This window comes from Agelaius phoeniceus, chromosome 9, assembly GCF_051311805.1.
Source record: "Agelaius phoeniceus isolate bAgePho1 chromosome 9, bAgePho1.hap1, whole genome shotgun sequence".
Taxonomy (NCBI): domain Eukaryota; kingdom Metazoa; phylum Chordata; class Aves; order Passeriformes; family Icteridae; genus Agelaius; species Agelaius phoeniceus.
The window spans coordinates 19,193,072-19,211,027 of NC_135273.1; the positions used below are offsets into that span (position 1 = coordinate 19,193,072).

The 17,956-nt window shown below is 42.3% G+C and overlaps 1 protein-coding gene and 1 long non-coding RNA gene across 5 annotated transcripts in view; one reads left to right on the forward strand and one right to left on the reverse strand.

The window, feature by feature from the left end:
• Positions 1–14,663, forward strand: part of PAX2 (paired box 2) — an 83,137-nt gene extending 68,474 nt beyond the window's left edge. For 2 of the 4 annotated variants that reach the window (XM_054637218.2, XM_054637216.2), the window contains exons 8-10: positions 6,481–6,582; positions 12,389–12,475; positions 14,387–14,661. In XM_054637218.2, coding sequence (XP_054493193.1) covers positions 6,481–6,582; positions 12,389–12,475; positions 14,387–14,463 — 266 coding nt within the window. In that variant the 3' untranslated portion in view covers positions 14,464–14,661. Of the gene's footprint in view, positions 1–6,480; positions 6,583–12,388; positions 12,476–14,386 lie in introns of all 4 variants that reach the window. The other 2 variants (XM_054637215.2, XM_054637217.2) reach the window with 2 other exon arrangements.
• Positions 1–17,956, reverse strand: part of LOC143694770 (uncharacterized) — a 201,977-nt gene that overhangs the window by 82,036 nt on the left and 101,985 nt on the right. The window lies entirely within an intron of this gene.

Sequence of the window (17,956 nt, forward strand, 5' to 3'; positions counted from 1 at the left end):
ATTGGGACAAATAGCTCCTGGTCCCTTAACCCTTCCCAGCTTTGCAAGGCAAGGCCTAGCACTGTTATTCCCATTGCAAGGGCTTTACACAGTCTTTCAGGCTGAAATCCTCTCTGTGGTGGCTGGGCAGAGCGGAAATCCAGGGGCTGGATCAGATTGGCCTAATGCTACAGCAGCTTAAGCGGTCTGTTTTACCAGAGATTATGGTTTCACTTACACAGAGCGCCTGAAAAATGCTGCGGTTTAGGAAGGATTATAGCTGAAAATTCCATGCTTTAAAAGAGAAATAAAGCAGGGGAGGGACTAGGAAAGCCAACGTGCCTGGGGGCTGTGCAAACAGGATTAACCCCTGCCCATAGCACCTCTTGCTTCTGCCCACCCACGCTTCCATGTCCACCTTATTCTCTGCCCTTTTCTCCTCAGCAGCTCCCCACACCTGCTGTCTCTTGTATAATAAAAAGAGTTGAAATAGGAGTATGGAAAATGCCCAGGACTGAAGTGTCCCCAGTTTATTTACATATCACTGTCAAATGACTTCCTTGAAAAATATCCCTTCACTCACAGCCTGTGAAAGCCCAGGGAACTTCTGGGCCTCTGCCTGCAGATAGGTCTAGTCATCCAAATTATCTTGTATCAACATTATTTGGATAAAGGCTTCAAGCACTCCCAGAATGCTGGTGGTTACTCTGCCTCTTTGGTCTGAAAGTAAATCTGTGCATACCTTGCCTTGCAGAGGACAGAGGATGCAGGAGGAAAATAGCTTGGGGAGGGTTCTTGATCTACAGAGACTGGCTCTGGCACATGAAGGCTCACTAGTGGGACAAGTAGGACAGTGTATGGTTGTAAAAGGCAGAAGCTGGGTGCTGATGGGCTGCCTATTCTGGGGACTTTAATTAACTGTAAAACAAAATCCACATACTCCAAGTTCCATTCCCCATATCCTCCACAAAAGGTCCTTGCCAAACAGAGCTTTGTAGCAAAAAGGGAAAAGAAATTATGATCCTCACTTAGCATACCAGTGACTTCACTTGGTAAACTAAATGAGGACGAAGTGTATCCCTCTTGGCCAGAACTGATCCTTCCCAACTAATTGAAACATGAGCTTATGTCTTTGCTGCAAAGAAATCTTGGTGATGAGAGACCTTTGCTGGCCACCCATGTTAGAAGTACTTGGAGTAGAACACAGATGGCAAACTATCATTTTTGCCAGGTAGCAAATCTTTAGGAAACAAATATCTCAGGGTAAACAGCATTCACAGAGAGAAATTGCCCAGCCCTTTATTGTCTAGGTGAGCACTACAGCCTCACAACAAGGTGCCCAAAGTTAATTAAGCCAGTTCTACATTAATGAAGTCAGATTTATGTCCTAATTATATGTCACATTTCTATTTCTCTGTATAAATCAAAACCACCAGAACTAACTTATTTCATAGGCCATTGGCAATAGTTGCCATCACAGCAGAGAGATGGCTTTCATTTATTGGCTTGAATTTGATAACCTGAGGATGGACAGTTTGGTAGATAATTTGGATTGGATCTGATCACATCATCCATGCTTTGCTTTCAAGTGTCCAAATACAGGACTCTATTACTGCTGACCCAACAGCAGTGGGTGTTCTGGAGTACCCATGCTTTAGGTCACAGAGTTCTCCAATTCCCAAACATCCTACTTGGCAGCCAAGTTAGGAACAGTGACAAAGCTCAATCGACCAGAAATGGAGGCCCAATGCAAACAACAATGAAAATTAGATCTTTTACAAATCCCCCACATTTCCTCTCTTCCATTATGTCTCTCTGTCAAGGTATCTATCTGGCAAAACTACACTCTGGGAACAATCAGAGTCAGCCCTGACTGTTTTTATGGTTAAATCTCCAAAATGTGCCACTGTGAACAAGATCAATTGATTGATCCATCTGTCTATCCACCTATTAATTGCACAATCCCATTTGTATTTTAACCTCAAACTCCAGCTATACCATTTTTGTCAAGCTTTTATGAAATTTGGGTAGAGAAGCTTTGGCCATTACACCCAGCAATCTGTTTAATAGATGCTTATAGCAAGGCTACTCTCCTGAGGAAGGTTACCTTGGAAGAGAAAAAGTGGTGCAATTCCTTGGGCCCAAACTGTGTAAGTGTAGCATCTTCATATGCCCTTGGCCAGCAGGAAGAAGCAGCAGGAAAGGGAGCACAAAAGCTTCAGAGCATTCTTCTTCCCAATCCTATGCTTGTTCCTGTCCTCCCTCTCCTGCATGTTCCCTCCCTCACCTCCTTCTCTTCTTGCCTCCCATTCCTCCCCTCTGCCACTGCACTCCATTCCCCTCATCTCCTGCTGCTCTGCAGAGGCATTCCTGCAGTCTGAGCCTAGCCCCCAGGCACATTTACTGCTGTTGTCTCAGCACTGGCTCCTCTGATCTACTCCTAGCCTTTTTATTTTTATTTTTGTTTTAAAATTAATTTCCCTGTAGATTTTAACCACTCCATTTTCATTTACCCATTTTGTTCTTCCTCTCCTCCCTTCCCCACCCTCCTCTTCCTTCCCCTGTTCCCTTTGTCTGTCTGTGTCCATCCCTTACCCTACCACAGAAAACCTCTCCTCTCCCCTCAGTATAAAGCAAGAGCCTCATGGAGCCTCTCTCACCCCTTTCACCCCCACCACGCCGGTCGGCTCTGGGCAGGCTGATCTTCAGCCCTTCCACATGGCCCTTTCAGACGATGCGTCCACGCCTTGCTACAGTGCCTTCCTTCATCATGGTGCCCACTTTGGGCAGTCCAGCAGCCAGCCTCTGATAGCAGGTAACCGGCTTTGGCCACAAACTGAGCGGGGATGCTGTAGGCAAGGGGTTCAGTTTCGTCTGATGGGGAGCCTAGTAAATGCTGCAAGCTCTTTGAGTGCAAGTGGGAACCAGAGCAACCATGTTCCAGGTCTGCATCTGCAGTGTATGTTCTCAGCTCCATGAAGAATCAAAAAGTTTTCATGCCTGTCCTTCTTTGTTAAAATAAAATGGGAAAAGAAGATGTAACTACCTAGAAGTGACTGGGTGTCCCAATTGGACTGAGTTTGGGACTTAGCATAGAAACATTCATACAGCAAAATCCTGTGTTGACTCAATAGCCATAATGTCCCTGAGTACTGCAGGCACAGAATACAGTGTGCTAACCTAAGGCAGATGACAGCAGCGTGAAGATTCCAGCCAGCTCTAGGCCTGCCTGGGTTGTTCAGCATGGGTTGCAGCTACTAAGTCAAATAGACACGGGCAGCTGGTGAGCACTACCATAGCTATGATGGGAGCAGTATTTGAGTCACCTGATTCGGGTGAGCTGGTGCCTTCACACAGCAGACCAAGCAGTTAAGAAATCCAGCATCATGTCTGAATGTCAAGAGCAGGAAGGATGTGTGAAAGACTGTGTTTTACAGCCAAAGGAATACAGAGCTGAGGTGGCCTTTAAGGGAAGAGCAGGTGGCCTTTAGGGAAGAGCAGAGGTGAAGAAATAGGTTGCAGAAGATGGCAGCATTTATGAGCAGCAGGCAGGAGGGAAAGATGAGGAGGAAGGTCAAGTTTCAGGTAGGTACTAAGGGAAACTCCTGAGCAAGGTGACAGAAACAACATTGCTGCAGAATCTCAGGGGTGACTTGGGTGAAATAGTGGGTGTCATCTTGGGTGACCACTGACTATTTTTCAAAGAATGTAATCTGGGCTTTTTTCAGAAAAGATAAGACTTAGTGCAGACCACACTAATACTCAAGAAACATGTCTTCTTCCTAACACTCAAGAAACGTATTTCTTACTTCTGCCTTCTTCATGTTCCTATATTATTTTTCTCTTTTGACTTAATATCCTTCCTTTGTCTTGTCACATGATATTTCCATCTCTAAAACTCCATGTAGGAAAACAGCAAGTAAGAAGGCTTGTGTTCATAAGACCATCTTGGTCCTACCTTACTGCAGCCAGTAAGAGCCTCTGAGTTCTGGGCACTTCCTAAGCCAAGAAGTGGCTCCACAGTAGAGATATCTGGGGATACTGTTATATAGGACCATCTTCTAGCCTAGAAGGCACTGTGTGTCTCTTGAGAGGCATATGCCTTAAGACTCTTAGAGGGAATTAGACATGGAACAAAAATGTTCAAAAGTGCAAACAATGTCACAGTGATTGAAGTGCTGTTCCTCACTCAGTAAGTTCTTGCAGGAAGAAAAATGGCTGTAGTTGGAAGCATGTTATGAGCTAGCTTTGCCACAGCCTGCAGTACAAGAATTTAATAATCCTGTCTACCTGTTTATAATGAGAGAAAGTTATGGAAGGGGCCTGTTTGTATGTAACAGCATTTTAAGAGTTTCCCTGTGGGAGTCTTACTGATGTTACTGATACAGTACTTGTTTGTTATCTTCTTTTCCAAGACTGGGATTCTGGTAAATGATCACTTCCCAACAAATTTTCCATGCTCAGTTTTGAACATCAACCTCTGTGTGCTCATGTCTGAATAAAAACACAGGGGCATATGTGCACACATAAAGTAGCAGAGTGAGTGTATATGTGATCCCACCTGAATGAAAGTGTCAAAATGAATTAATTTTGCCTGCAGCTAGATAATGTTATTTCTAACTTTTCAGTGACACTGTTTTCTCACTCATCACTTGTTATTTCTCAGGTTAGTCAATAAATGAAACTAAAAGAACAAGATTTTTAAGCATAAAAGTTTCTTGCCTTAAACCAAAGTGAGAAAAAAATGACTACATCTACTAGCTGTTATTCATACAGTTTAACATACAGCTACAAGTCACTAAAGGAATGATGGTGATAAAAGAGTAAAAGAATGTAGAATATTAATCCCTGATACATTATGTATTTATTTTTATCAGTATTGGGGAGTGGCTGGAAAATGGCTCAGCAGTTGTCTAAGAGAACATAAACTATGCTAGGACCTTCAGCCACTGATAGGGAACCTCTTCTGGAAGAAAGAATGAACTTGCATTTCTGTTTTCTTGAGTAAATCACCTCAGTAATCCTTACTCAAGACTGTGAAAGCAATGGCACTGGTTTAGCCTACCTCATCCCAGAGAAACTTCCTCCCTTCAGGTTAATGTTCCATGCTTATTAGTTTTTGCTTTGCCTTGTAACTGTTAATTATTTCTGATTCCCCAGCCAAGGTTCATGCTTGTTCCAGGGCCTGCTTTTATCAGTTATCATTCTGCTGGTAGTAGAGCTAACCAAATACTTCTTTCATTGGCATATCCCAGCATGGTTCCTGTGACTCCAGTGGTATTAATGGGCTTTACTTAGCCTGTCACTCCTAAAGGTGAATCAGACTCTTGCCAGGAGAGACAAAATTTAACAAAAGAATAACAAATAGCACAAACTTCTTGGTGAGCTATAGTTCACCTAGGGAATGTGAAAGGCTTTTGATGCCTGGAACAGGCTGACATCTCCGTAGGCAGTGTTGGAGGTTGAGCTGTAAATCTCTCAGCAGCTGTGGGGAAAAGATTATCTTAATTTATTTAGCTTTTTGTTTTGTTTTATTTTTCTTTGTTTGTTTTGTTTTGCTTTGGCTTGAAACTCCCAGCAGCTTCTGAGATTATTTTAGTTCATTTAAATGCAATAAGCACTAACAGCAAATGCCCTTCTGGCTGGCCCATTTTCAGGCTAACCAGTCCAAATGAGGAAATGCCTCTGGCATCAACCAAGAAACCCCCAGCTGCACTTCCTAAGAGAGGAAAAATAATCTACAATCATACACCAAATCCACACCCCTCTCTCACACCCTCTTCTTTGGTGATGAAAAGTTATGACAACTTAAAGTATTATAAACAAAAACACTTGTACCTGTGATAAAAATGAAGTGAGACTCAAACTAATTTGCATGATCCTATTATTACATATAGTACACCAACACCTGGAAGGAGTCCAACCATTATTGGTCTCATGTTAAACACTGTGCAAATGTACTAAAAGTGTGCTCTTGCACCAAAGAGTTTGCAGCACAAAAAGAGGCACAGAGAGGTAAAGTGACTTGCCTAAAACCATATGCAGGTGAATTACAAAGGTGGGAAGAGAGACAGGCACAGAAAACTCTTGGATCACTTCCCAGTGCCTTGCACATTGATCATGCCCTAAAGCAACATCACCACAGTTTGGAACCACATCCACTGCATATAGACAGGACCTCAGCTACTCTGGCAATGAATATGCTGCCACTCTCTGTGCAGATCAAGGCCATTTTGATTTAGTTAAAATAGACCCAAAATCAAACCAAATTCTTTTGAGCCTCATCAAAGCTAAGTTTTTACATCCATCCTTACAGTGTGAGATCAAAAGTGCCCCAATCTTCACCCAAAATTTTCAGTGGGCAGACAGAACTCATGTAAGAGAAGGCTGTGCAGTAGTTGCCTATCAAGTCATGTGACAGTGGGACAAGAGATGATACCAAATAAATATTGAAAGATCTTATCTGTATTGATCACCTGTCCTGATTCTCTCCCTTTCCAGGTCGTGATATGGCAAGCACCACCTTGCCTGGCTACCCACCCCATGTTCCCCCAACTGGACAAGGCAGCTACCCAACATCAACTCTTGCAGGAATGGTTCCTGGTAAGTCAGCTGCCAACCCTCAGTAATGGTGCACACATGTCTGAACGCTTACCAGCATTGTGAGAGCTTTCACAGCTGGCTTGGCCATTGCTTTGCTGACATGAAGAGCTATTCTTTTCATAAAGAAACCATCAGGAGCCTACAACCAATGTAGCTAACAACCCTTTCTGTAATGTATCTCTTTCCCCCTAGTAACTGATTCACTGCTGTTATGGGCAGCTAGCTAGCTATAACCTGTGGCAATTAATTGGTAATTAATTAACCCTAGTATTCATAAACTAATGTAATTATTTTCCAATGACCCATGCAGATTATTATGTACTGCTCATGGCTCAAGATACTCACCTATCCACTAACTAAGGGTGACAACTCACCTTCTGTCCAAATCCATGGCCATCAAGATGAAAATTATCAATGGCAATTTAATACCTACAGTATTTGAAGACCTACTGTCTATACAGCCTAAACTTACTAAGAACTCAGAAATTATTAAGAGCATTTCATGAGAAACTAACTATTCACTCTTAGCAACCAACTACTTAACCACCTCCTGTTTGTAAAATAGTGCCTCCAATCCAGGAAATTACCAACCTAATCCTGCATCCAAAGACAACCTTTCTTTGATACCCAATGCTTTGGAGAAATACCTTATCTCAGCATTTGGATTCTCCCACTCTTTTGGAAGAAGAGAGAACCATTTACTCTAGGACAATTGAGGAGTTCATTACCTCAGGCTCTATTACCCACTCTCCTCTGATAACAGTTGTCCCCAGTAGATAAATGAAGAGGCAGGATTTTCTTTTCTCAGACATGGTAGCTCTGAACTCAGAACTCATCTGCCACTGATTTCTGCTTTTATGGCCCATGGTTGTGAGTTGTGATGATTAAGGGGCAGGTACACAGCCATTCTGCAGCCTCTGCTTCTGAAGAGATGAGTCCAGAACTGAAGCAGCAACAAGTTGAGGACAGAAAGCTCTTAAATTACTATCATAGGATTTGCCAGGCCTTACAAGTGGAAAGCCTAACTTAACTCTCACCCAGACCTCAGAACAGATAGCTAAATGAACATTAACATCAGTGAGGACAGCGAAAATATAACTCTTAGGAAATGTTTTCAGGTCAAAGTCTTAACATCTTAAAGTGACAAATCATAGAACTGCCTGAGTTGAAAGGGACCTTAAAGGTCACCTAGTTCCAACCACCCTGTCATGGGTGGACAGGGATGTGCAAAGCCCCATCCAGCCTGACCTTAAACACTTTCAGGGACTGGGTATCCACAACTACTCTGGGCAACATATTCCGGTGGCAAATTTTAGGGCATGTCCTACACTAAATTATTCAGGAAGGATTCATTATCCAGAATCAGACATGCACTAAGACAATATAAGGTCAATTAACACCCCCCACACAACTCCCCCCAGTAACAGTAGGTAAATTCAGTTGACAATATTTAGATCATTCATGGTAAAAACTTATAGGAGGTCACAGCATATAGAAATTATTAATAATATCAAAATACCTGGCTCTTTGAATAGAAACTGTTCAGTGATTGCTATGTAAGTTTAGTGTCCTCATTACAAGGATGATACTGACTTCTAAATTGGGACATAATTTTTAAGACCACTAATATCAGGGGTCACTTAACCAAGAATAAGGTATTTCAGCTCCTTGATGTGGAGGCTGCATATAAGATAGTAGTGTCCCCCAAAAAAAAGCAACCCAGAAATATTCCCCAAAAGAAAATGAATAGAATTATACAGAAAAAAAAGTTAAGTTATACTTCAAAGTTAAAAAAATTATTCTGGTCAAATGGATATCTTCACATTAAATCTGATGTCAACATTTAATCAGAGGGAGTTTTTCCAGTGGCCTGCTTGGGCATCCTGCAGTAGTTACTGCATATTTCAACAGAGCATCAGGTTCTGGCTGTTTCAGTCATACCCCACTGGTCAGACCCAGCCAGGAAGCCCTTTTCTTCCTGTTTTCTAGTGTGACTGAAGCCAACAAGATGGAGATAAAGAGGCTTCCTGGGAAGAAACAGAAGATTTTCCTTTAATGGGTCACTCTGCAGATCTCTGCAGCCACTACTTTGTGTCAGGGGCCAACAGGGGAAATATGAGGAAGGGTGTAAGAGTAGAGCAAGCATGTATTGATACTTTCTTGAAAGATCTCCAAGCCTCCATGTTGCAGCTAAGAAATATTTTAAGCCAGACTTCTTTCTATTTAATATTAAACCCTTGATAGGTTTTCTCTCTACAAATGTAAGAAATGTCTCCTGAGCCCATATAAGCCTTTAACATGCACAGAAACCTTTTGCAAAAAGTTCTATAAACTACATATTTTGTGAAAACTATATCCCTTATTTTTTCTGAACCTGCCACCTGCTAGGCTCACTTCATGCCTCATCATTTCTGTATTAGAAGACTAAGCCATTAAGATTTAAATACAGATGCCAAGAAATAGTGTTAGTAAAGATTCCCTGAGCACAGATTGCACAGAATATAGGCCTCCTGAGATCAATCCTCTGTGCTGACTTGCAACCCCTGTTAGGAGTCCAGTTTGAACAATCACATACAATGATGCCAATGGTTTGTTATGTGCCCTCAGGCCAAGAAAGTTCAGGAGCCAGTGCTTTAACTACACTGGAAACAAGAAGCCAGCAAGATGACTACTCAGGAAGTATCTTTAAGAAAGCCACTAACATGCAAACAAACCTATTGTTCAGATGTGAGAAAACATGGGAAAGAGGCTCTGTCTTCTTTTAACAAAGGTGCAGAGCTAAACACACAACTGTTCAGAAATCAGATTTCTAACCCATTCAAAATTCTGATTCCTTGATATTTGCTTTCATCTTGCATTGGTATTAGGAGTCAGAACCCTGCAACAGTTCAGTTTGCAAACATCAGGATGAAACATTTCAATAACATCAACATGTTCTAGATGTCAAGGCATATTAAAATAATGAAAGAACTGAAAGGAATTTAAATGAAATAAGAAAGGCAAAATGAAACAAAACAAGAAAGTTGAAACATAACACTTTGTTTCAATTTGCAATAACTTCAGAACTTTTCTTTCCAAAACTCTATTGAAGCTGACAAGCTTTAGCAAGACATTTCCATTTCAATGAGACAGCATTTTCCAGTGGAAAACTGTTTCTGAGAAGATTGCTTAACCAGTGTTAATCAAAGCTGCTATTTTCTACCCATGACAACCTTTCACTAGACTTCTACTCACATAGTCTAGAGAAAACCTTGTCTCCTGTAGCACTACATTCATGCAGCATGGCCAGCAAATGCAAATGTCTCTGAGGATTATGCAGATGACAAGATACATATTCCTGCATTTGCCCTTCCTGTAACTTCAGGTCCCAGGCTGTAAACATGGACGAAGGCCAGTGGTCCTGAGCACACACTTGGAAAAGCAGGGGTTAGTCACTCACAGACAGATGAATCAGGTATTGGGCTACACTTAACCTACATATCTGAGAGAAGTTTCCCACAAAGGTAACAGAATACCTTTGATTCCTGTCTCAATTCTTCCTCTTTCCCAGAAAGGACATCAAGTTTCTGCAAACTGTTTTAGTGCAGTCAGCATCCACTGCAGGAACTGAAGTTTACACAGAGCAGTGCAGAGCCTGCAGAGGGCTGGGGACGGCAGCGGCAGGGAGTCGTTAAACAGAATCCAATGTTGATGAGGAAATTACACTTGTTTCATTAGTGATCGGGGAAGGCGATAGCTCAGTTCCTCTTGGTCACAGTTGAGCTCAAAAGCTCATTATCCTGCTGCATGCATGCTTTCACTCCTCGTCAATAAACACTGTTTCCAGTGGCTGCCCTCCCTCCTCCCCACGCTCCATAGCTGTGGCTCTTTCTCCTGTGCTTAACCCATGCTTTAGCAACACTATAAACAGTTTAGGGTGTCAACTCAGCAGGGAGTGAGAGAAAAGTCATGAAATATCAGAACAATTTCTCTCCATACAGTAAAGTTATGTCATATGAAACACTTCAGAAGCAGAAATTCTCATAAGGATAGTTTTTTTCTCCTTTGGGAAGCAAACCAATTCCAGTATATTCCACAGATAAGTCAATTCAGTAGAGAAAAATCTGGACTGTGCATTGCACGGTCATCTTCACAGGTTACACCTATTCCTTTCCAGCTAGTTGCCATGCAGGATGTTTCTAGCTAGGGAATTATGCTGAGTTATCATCATTAAAACAGTAGTTAGCAAGATCTCTCACACAGAATGAGGTTTTATACTGAAACTAAATGCTGCTGTGACTAAAATACCTTTGGATTATTATTTGGTTTGATTCATACTCAATTTTGCACTGACTACTTTGGTTATCACCTTGAGTACCTCTAAAAACCTTGCTGGAAAGATTCTCTTCAAGTTTAAAGCAGTACAAATCCCCTAACTTGAACAGACTTCATTTCCACCATTTGAGAATCTGTGGTTTTGGCTTTAATACTCCAGTGAGAGGACATTTGCAGAGATTATGCCATAATTAATTGACATTCTGTGGTAATTGTATCACAGGCATCCATCCCATCCCTATTTTCCTCTTCCATGGTATCTAGCAGACACTGCCAGGTGCTTCTCAAACACTTCTGTTTGAACAATTCCACCTCTGCCTTCAGGCAGACCAGAAGCTAATACCTACAGTACTCTAAGAACATAAGCACGTAAGGCCTTTCAGATGGCCTTAATTGTCCACAGTTTGTTGATACTACATTAAATTGAACTTATGATCAGATCATATCATGATTTTCCATAATAGTAGCATACATGTTTAAGTTTGGGAGATTTGTTTATTTTGAATGCAGCACCAGACCCCTTCAGTTACCAAATACTCTGCACAGCCTTCTAAGAAACAGGGAGACTCAACTCCTTCTGCACAATAAAACTGAATGTTTTAGAAGACTCTGCACCATTCAGATCTTGAGTCACAAAATTTGGAAGTATTTTGGTTTGGGCCCATTTTCCTAATGTGAAAAGGGGAGCTGTAGCACAAATTGTCTTTCAGATTCAGCACAGTACCTAAAGTGCTAATCATTAGAAAAACAGTTTCCAGGGCTAGAATGCAGGAAGTTTTCTCTATAATTCACTAACTAAGCATAAAAGAGAGGTTAATCATGTATGAATCACTTTTCTGACTAATACCATCATCCAGAGTAAAAAAGAAAGTGATTCATGTGTTTTCCATTTTGTTTTGTATTTAAGCACAGCCAACTCAGAACATTTCCAAAAATGAATGATACTCTTCTTCACAATTATGCCATCACCCTCAGTACCCTAATAAAAAAAAAATTAGCAATACATATTGCTATCAACAGCACTGCTAGCTCCAAAGAGTTTCTTGTGAGCTTGTCCCATTAACCTTCCATGCCTGCTGTCTCAGTGCTACTCGAGAACCTTCAATGTTATTAATTAGAAAGCTGATAATTAAGTGCATAAAAACTTGCATATGCAGTCCTACTGCAGCTTGAGAATTGGAAGACAGAAGGCAATGAAAAAAAAAAGAAAAAAAGCCACCCCACTTAAATAATTTATTTGTATTATCGAATTTGAACTGATTTCTTGATTGTGAAGATGTCAATTTTGTGATGCTTGATGGTATGGGTAAGCAACTTTGCACTGAACAGGCACGGCAGTGACTTGAAGGGAAGAGTTCCAGTTAGACAAGGAAGCTACATGCTCCAGTTTTCCTGCTGGCAAATGGATTCAACATGAACGCTGGTCTGATGGAACAGCAGACATTAATCTTTATTGCTTACTGTATTTCACACCTTCCTTGGTTTCTTCCAGGGAGCGAGTTCTCAGGGAATCCCTACAGCCACCCTCAGTACACGACCTACAATGAGGCCTGGCGGTTCAGCAACCCTGCATTACTAAGTGAGTACCTCTTTCCCACAGCACACCCCCAGCCTCGCGCTCCTTCTGTTTGTCTCTTTGTTTTCTTTTCTTTGTTCTCTTTGGGTTGTTTGTTTGTTTGTTTGTTTCTGAAGAGGGGTTTCAAGTATTTGGGCAGGTGAGAGGCCTTTTTCCTCACTCTCCAGTTCAGTTTGACAGGGGTATATACCTCATGCATATTTTGTACCAGTTCTGAAGTGGATTCCTCTTTCATGAGACAGTTCAGAACTCGAGTTCTGGCTCCGGCTTCTCTATGGGCTGCATCCACAGCTATATCAACAAATTACATCAAAAGTTAAATTTAGGTTCTGCTACTCTTAGGCCACAACCAGCATACTTTCAAGGCCTGGTTAAAAATTCAGATAAGGTTTCACTCCTCTCCCAGGCTAAATCCAGAGTCAATTCCTAGGAAATCTTTAAATCCCATAGAATTTCTTCCTACTGGACCAAGTTGGACTAATGTCTAGAGTAGGAGACAGGCTGCATCACAAGATTTATAATAGTCAGTAGAGTTCCCTTGCAGGGATATATATCCATCTCCAGTCACTGATATGCTCAGAAATAGTCAAGGGATTTTCAGAAGGGAAAAAAACTCCTATGAGACTTCATCTTCTAATACAACATTTCTTTGCAGGGGAATAGGAAGATATTTACTATATGTAAAATAAATCAGTTGTGATTATTACCTATGTATTTACTGAGGTTTAACAACTGGATAATAGATGCACATTTTATTCCAGTGCTGTTAAACTTCAGTAAACGTGATCTTAATAATCAATTACTATTTAACACACATTCGATAACCATCTAAAGAGCTTCCATGCCAATTGTGACCCAAATCCCAATTAAGAAAACACTGTAATTTTGTTTCATTTTTCCCCTACTGGTTTTAAAGTCACTTTGTCAGGTGCACTCAGAACATCTGGCCCTGACACTTTCTTTGTGGCTATGGATGAGGTGTGGCATATCATGCTGCAGTGTTTGTTGTGGTTTAGCCCCAGGCAATAGCCAAGCCCCATGCAGCCACTCATTCATTCTTCCACCAGGAGGATCAGGGAGAGAATTGGAAGGATAAAAACTAGAATATTCCTGGGCTGAGACAGTTTAAAAGCAAAAGCCACACACAGAAGCAAAGCGAAACAAGGAATGAATTCACTCCTTCCCATGGGCAGGCATCCCCAGGAGAGCAGAGCCCCATTATGCACAATGGTTACTTGGGAAGAAAAACAGTATCACTCCAAACATCTCTCCTTCCTCCTTCCTTCCCCGCTTTCACATAGTGACCAGGATATTTTCTGGTCTGGAATATTCCTTTGGCCAGTTCAGGTCATCTGTCCCAGCTATGTCTCCTTCCAGCCTCCCATGCATCCCCAGACTCCTCACTGGTGTGGCAGCAGGAGAAGCAAAAAAGCCTTGGCTTTATGTAAGCCCTGCTCAGCAATAGAAAAAACATCTCTATACTATCAACCCTGTGTTCAGCACAAATCCAAAACACAGCCCCTTACCAGCCACTGTGAAGAAAACTAACTCTACCCCAGCCAAAACCTGCACAAATGCTCATGGGCTTACTCATTGATTGTCGGAGGATGCAAAAGGATCTCCTTCCCATAGAGGGGCGTCCTATCCAGAGGTCACCATAGCATCTATCATCTGAAGTATGGCCCTCAGTTGGCTTCCACTGACTGCCTTTCCCTAATCCCATTAGGAGCTCAGTCTCCAAGTTCTTCTTTTGGTTCTTTTGCTTTTCTTTCTTTCTACCTTTCTTTTTGTTTTCAGTTATCCTTAATTTCTTTTCTTAGTTTGATTGTTTCTGTTTTTTGTTTCGTTTTGGTTTTTTTTTGTTTACTGTTTGTCCTTTCAACCAGTCCATTCTTCTCCTGTGTTAACTTTCAGGTTCCCCTTATTATTATAGTGCCACATCCCGGGGCTCCGCACCTCCCACTGCTGCCGCTGCCTATGACCGCCACTAGTTACCATGGAAACCACATGAAACTGCAGGGCGACAGCTTAGGCCTCCACATTGTACCTGTCTGATCACCTCCCTCCATCCCTGGGAAGGGTGAAGAGACCTTCTCCGTTCCTCCCCACAGTCCAGTTCCTTCCTCTTCGCCACGAAGGCGCCGGACCAAGCGCTCACCACATGAGACTGAGACCCCCTCGTTCCCCCTGCCCTCCGCCCCCGCCAGAAACAGCCTGCGGCCAAGTGGCTTCCCCTGCAGGAGCCCTCCAGCACCCCTGGGTAAAGCTCAGCCATGCAAAGTCCCTTCAGCTTCCAGGACTCCAGGGGCACTGGGAAGCAATGCAGCTGGCAACCATTGCCTTACAGGACCCCTTTCTGGGAGCGGTAAGGGCCAGGGAAGCAGGGGAGAACGCCGCTTGTGAAACACTGTTCCCCAAAGATATACTCTTCTGTGGTGGACTCTTGATGTAACCTGTGATGCTCACCCTGTTTCCCTGGACAGAGGGAACAGTCTGGCTAGAGCAAAGATGGCAGCACCTGGCCCATCTGGCAAATGAAGAAAGGACCAAGTAAAGATCTGCACCCCATGAGGGGTTCTCTGTGCACCTCATCCCCACTTTCCAGCATGGATTCCCCCAGAGTTGGCTGCACCTCACAGATGGTGACTTTGCAGGCCAGAGTTGGGAGGAACCTCACACATACACCCACAATTTCTGTGACACACAATCAGCTCAGACAGGAGGATGGAGCAACATTTACAAACAAACCGACGAAATGAAGAAATATATAAATAGATATATAAATATAACTGTGTTTTTATGCTTTGTCATGAAGGTCTGTAAAAAGGAACAAAAAAATCCCCAATTTTCTAAAAAACCCAAGCAAACAAAACCAACAAAAAAAACCAAAATAATGATTAAAAAACCCTACAAAAATAAAACTCCAAGTCCCATCTCTCCCCACCACCTGAATGGCAGACAGAGTTCCTCTGACGTTTGATGCTCCTCTTTCACTCTAGGGTTTTGTTTCCTTTCTGTTTTGCACTACAATGGGATGATGGTATTGGAGAGGACTGGATGCCAGCTCCACCCGGTCGCCTCCTCCTCCCCCTCCTTTCCCAAATCCTGTCTCTGGGGAGCAGTATGGACAAGTCACATCTGACAAAGTTACCAAATACATCAGTCGACAAAAAAAAAGCACTCTGAGGCAACAAACGTTTTCCATGTCACTGGTTGGCAAGCAAAGAAAACAAGCCCAGCTGCGCTCTCACTGCGCTGTGTGGTGGAAAGTGTGGGGCTTCATGTGGGCCCATCTGATTGCCCTCTGGACAGCTGAGACTGAGATGGACAAATTCAGGATTGGCTGGGATAATTGCTTGGTTCCCTAGTCCTTAGCCTTCAGTCCTTTTACCTTAAACTCTGTACCTGTGATGACTTCAACTCACCCGCATCCCAACTTTTGCAATTTTAGATATGCCCAACACCCATTCTCCAGATCTCCACTGCTGGTGACAACCATGTCATTATCTGTGCCCAACACCTAATTTCCTAACCATTATAGCCCTGCTATATGGGTCTCCCCCTTTGATTCCCCACCCATCTGCTCATACACCTACTAATTTATAGGCCTCCATTCAAATCCATATGCTCGCATCCTACCAGCCAGACCCAATATACAGTCCCATCTTTTCATCTCCAATCCTGTATTGTGCACCCTAATATCTACCCCTTATCCCAAATGCTCACCTGATGATTCTCAAGGGATTCTCTGCTCATTTTGGTTCCCAAGTGATGGACAAACACTGTTCTGCAAAGGCTAAATGTCAATAGAAATGCTTATTATCCTGTATTGTCAGCAAACTCATTAACTGTTCCTTGCACTGACACTTCCTCAAAATTACTCAAAGAAAACATGAAGGCAGCTATAGCCTATCCCCAGGGCACCAAGTCTGCCAAAGTAGATCCTTGTTGTTTTAGAGAGGTTTCAGATAAAACTCATGGGCTATTGTCCATGGACAAAGACAGGATTGAGAATAAAACCCCCAAAGGGCATAAAAGTGAACAGTGGAGCAATCTCTACAGCCAACATCATGTATAAAATCCAAAGTTCCAAGCCTCTGAGGAGATGTGGTAGTGGACTTGGTATTCTGTCTCCAAGTTTAACTTGTATGTATGAAATCCACCATCAGTAAACAGCTGTGTTGATCCCAAAGGCCCCTTTCACTTAACTTTTTCAGCCTCTGCATGGCTTTAGCTGATTATAGGTCTGTGTCTTCTTTAATGGGGTGCCCAAATGATAAGGGTGTTTGGGGGGACATTTACATAGAAGATATAGAGCTAAAATCTGTTCCTGTACAGAATAAAATCCAAGAGGTTACTTCTGATCTATTCAAAGTGTCATTCTGCACATCTTACCTCTGAGTAACCTGCTTCAAATAGCAGAGTGGTTACACTGTCACTACAACCAGAATTTGGCCTGTTGTCTGATCTTACTCTGTGAGAGAAGAAAATTCTGTTCAATTTCTAATCAAATGCTTTCACCACTCCTTCTGTTTTCCTTCACAGACACCAGATAGATGCTGAACCCTGTTAGAATGGTCTCTCTTTTAGTCTCTCAGTACGACCTCTGCTCTACTTGTCCACCACACAGATTCACTCAGCAGGTAGTGCACAGGCAAGAAATCCCAGGACCAGCAAAGAGAAGCTCCTGAGGAAGCTAGAGAAAAGGAGACTGTCACACCTCACACTTGGCCACCTGCAGCCCAGGGCCCAGGTTGAGAGAAGCCAGAAGCTCAGAAATGCTTATTTTTCTAATGGTGTTTCACTAAACTTGAGGACATGAGCTAGAGTCTGAAAGCAGGATTTAGTTGTCTCACTCACTGCTGGCTTGATTTGACTCTTGAAAGGCCAAATCTATTGTTGGTTTAACTCCACTGGTAAAAGAGGATTTCCACCAGGCATTGGATTGGTCTGGAAAGTTCATAAGTACAGCATGTAGTTTGACCAGGAAAATACAAAGGAAAGCAGAATTATGCAAAGGACTGGGCAGTCTAATCCTCTTCCACCACCATCTGTAGACCCTCATGCGAATGTACTGAATTACATTTGCCAAAGAGTTTCTTGTGTTGGTTGTTTTGATTTACAGTCGGTGGATGCATTGTAAAGCAGTATTATAGCCCAAGTCTAGTAGCTGACATGGGGATTTATGTGGTGATATTATGCAGAAGAAAACCATCAATATTCATCTAGATTCCATTAGACTGGACTATGCAGGAAACGCAAAAATTCTACCAATTATTTAATATTATGTTATTTGCAAAAAACAATTGCTGCTTTGTAGGAAGATAATGTGTGTAATGTGAAGGCAATTCCTCTTGTATATAAGTTCATCTCCATCTTCATCATGGTAGTTATTAAAACAGCCTCGTCTCATCCTGTAGATAAGGAACACGCTGTGTGTACTGTGCAAGTCTCGTTGTGCTCACTGAAAACAAAACAATGTGT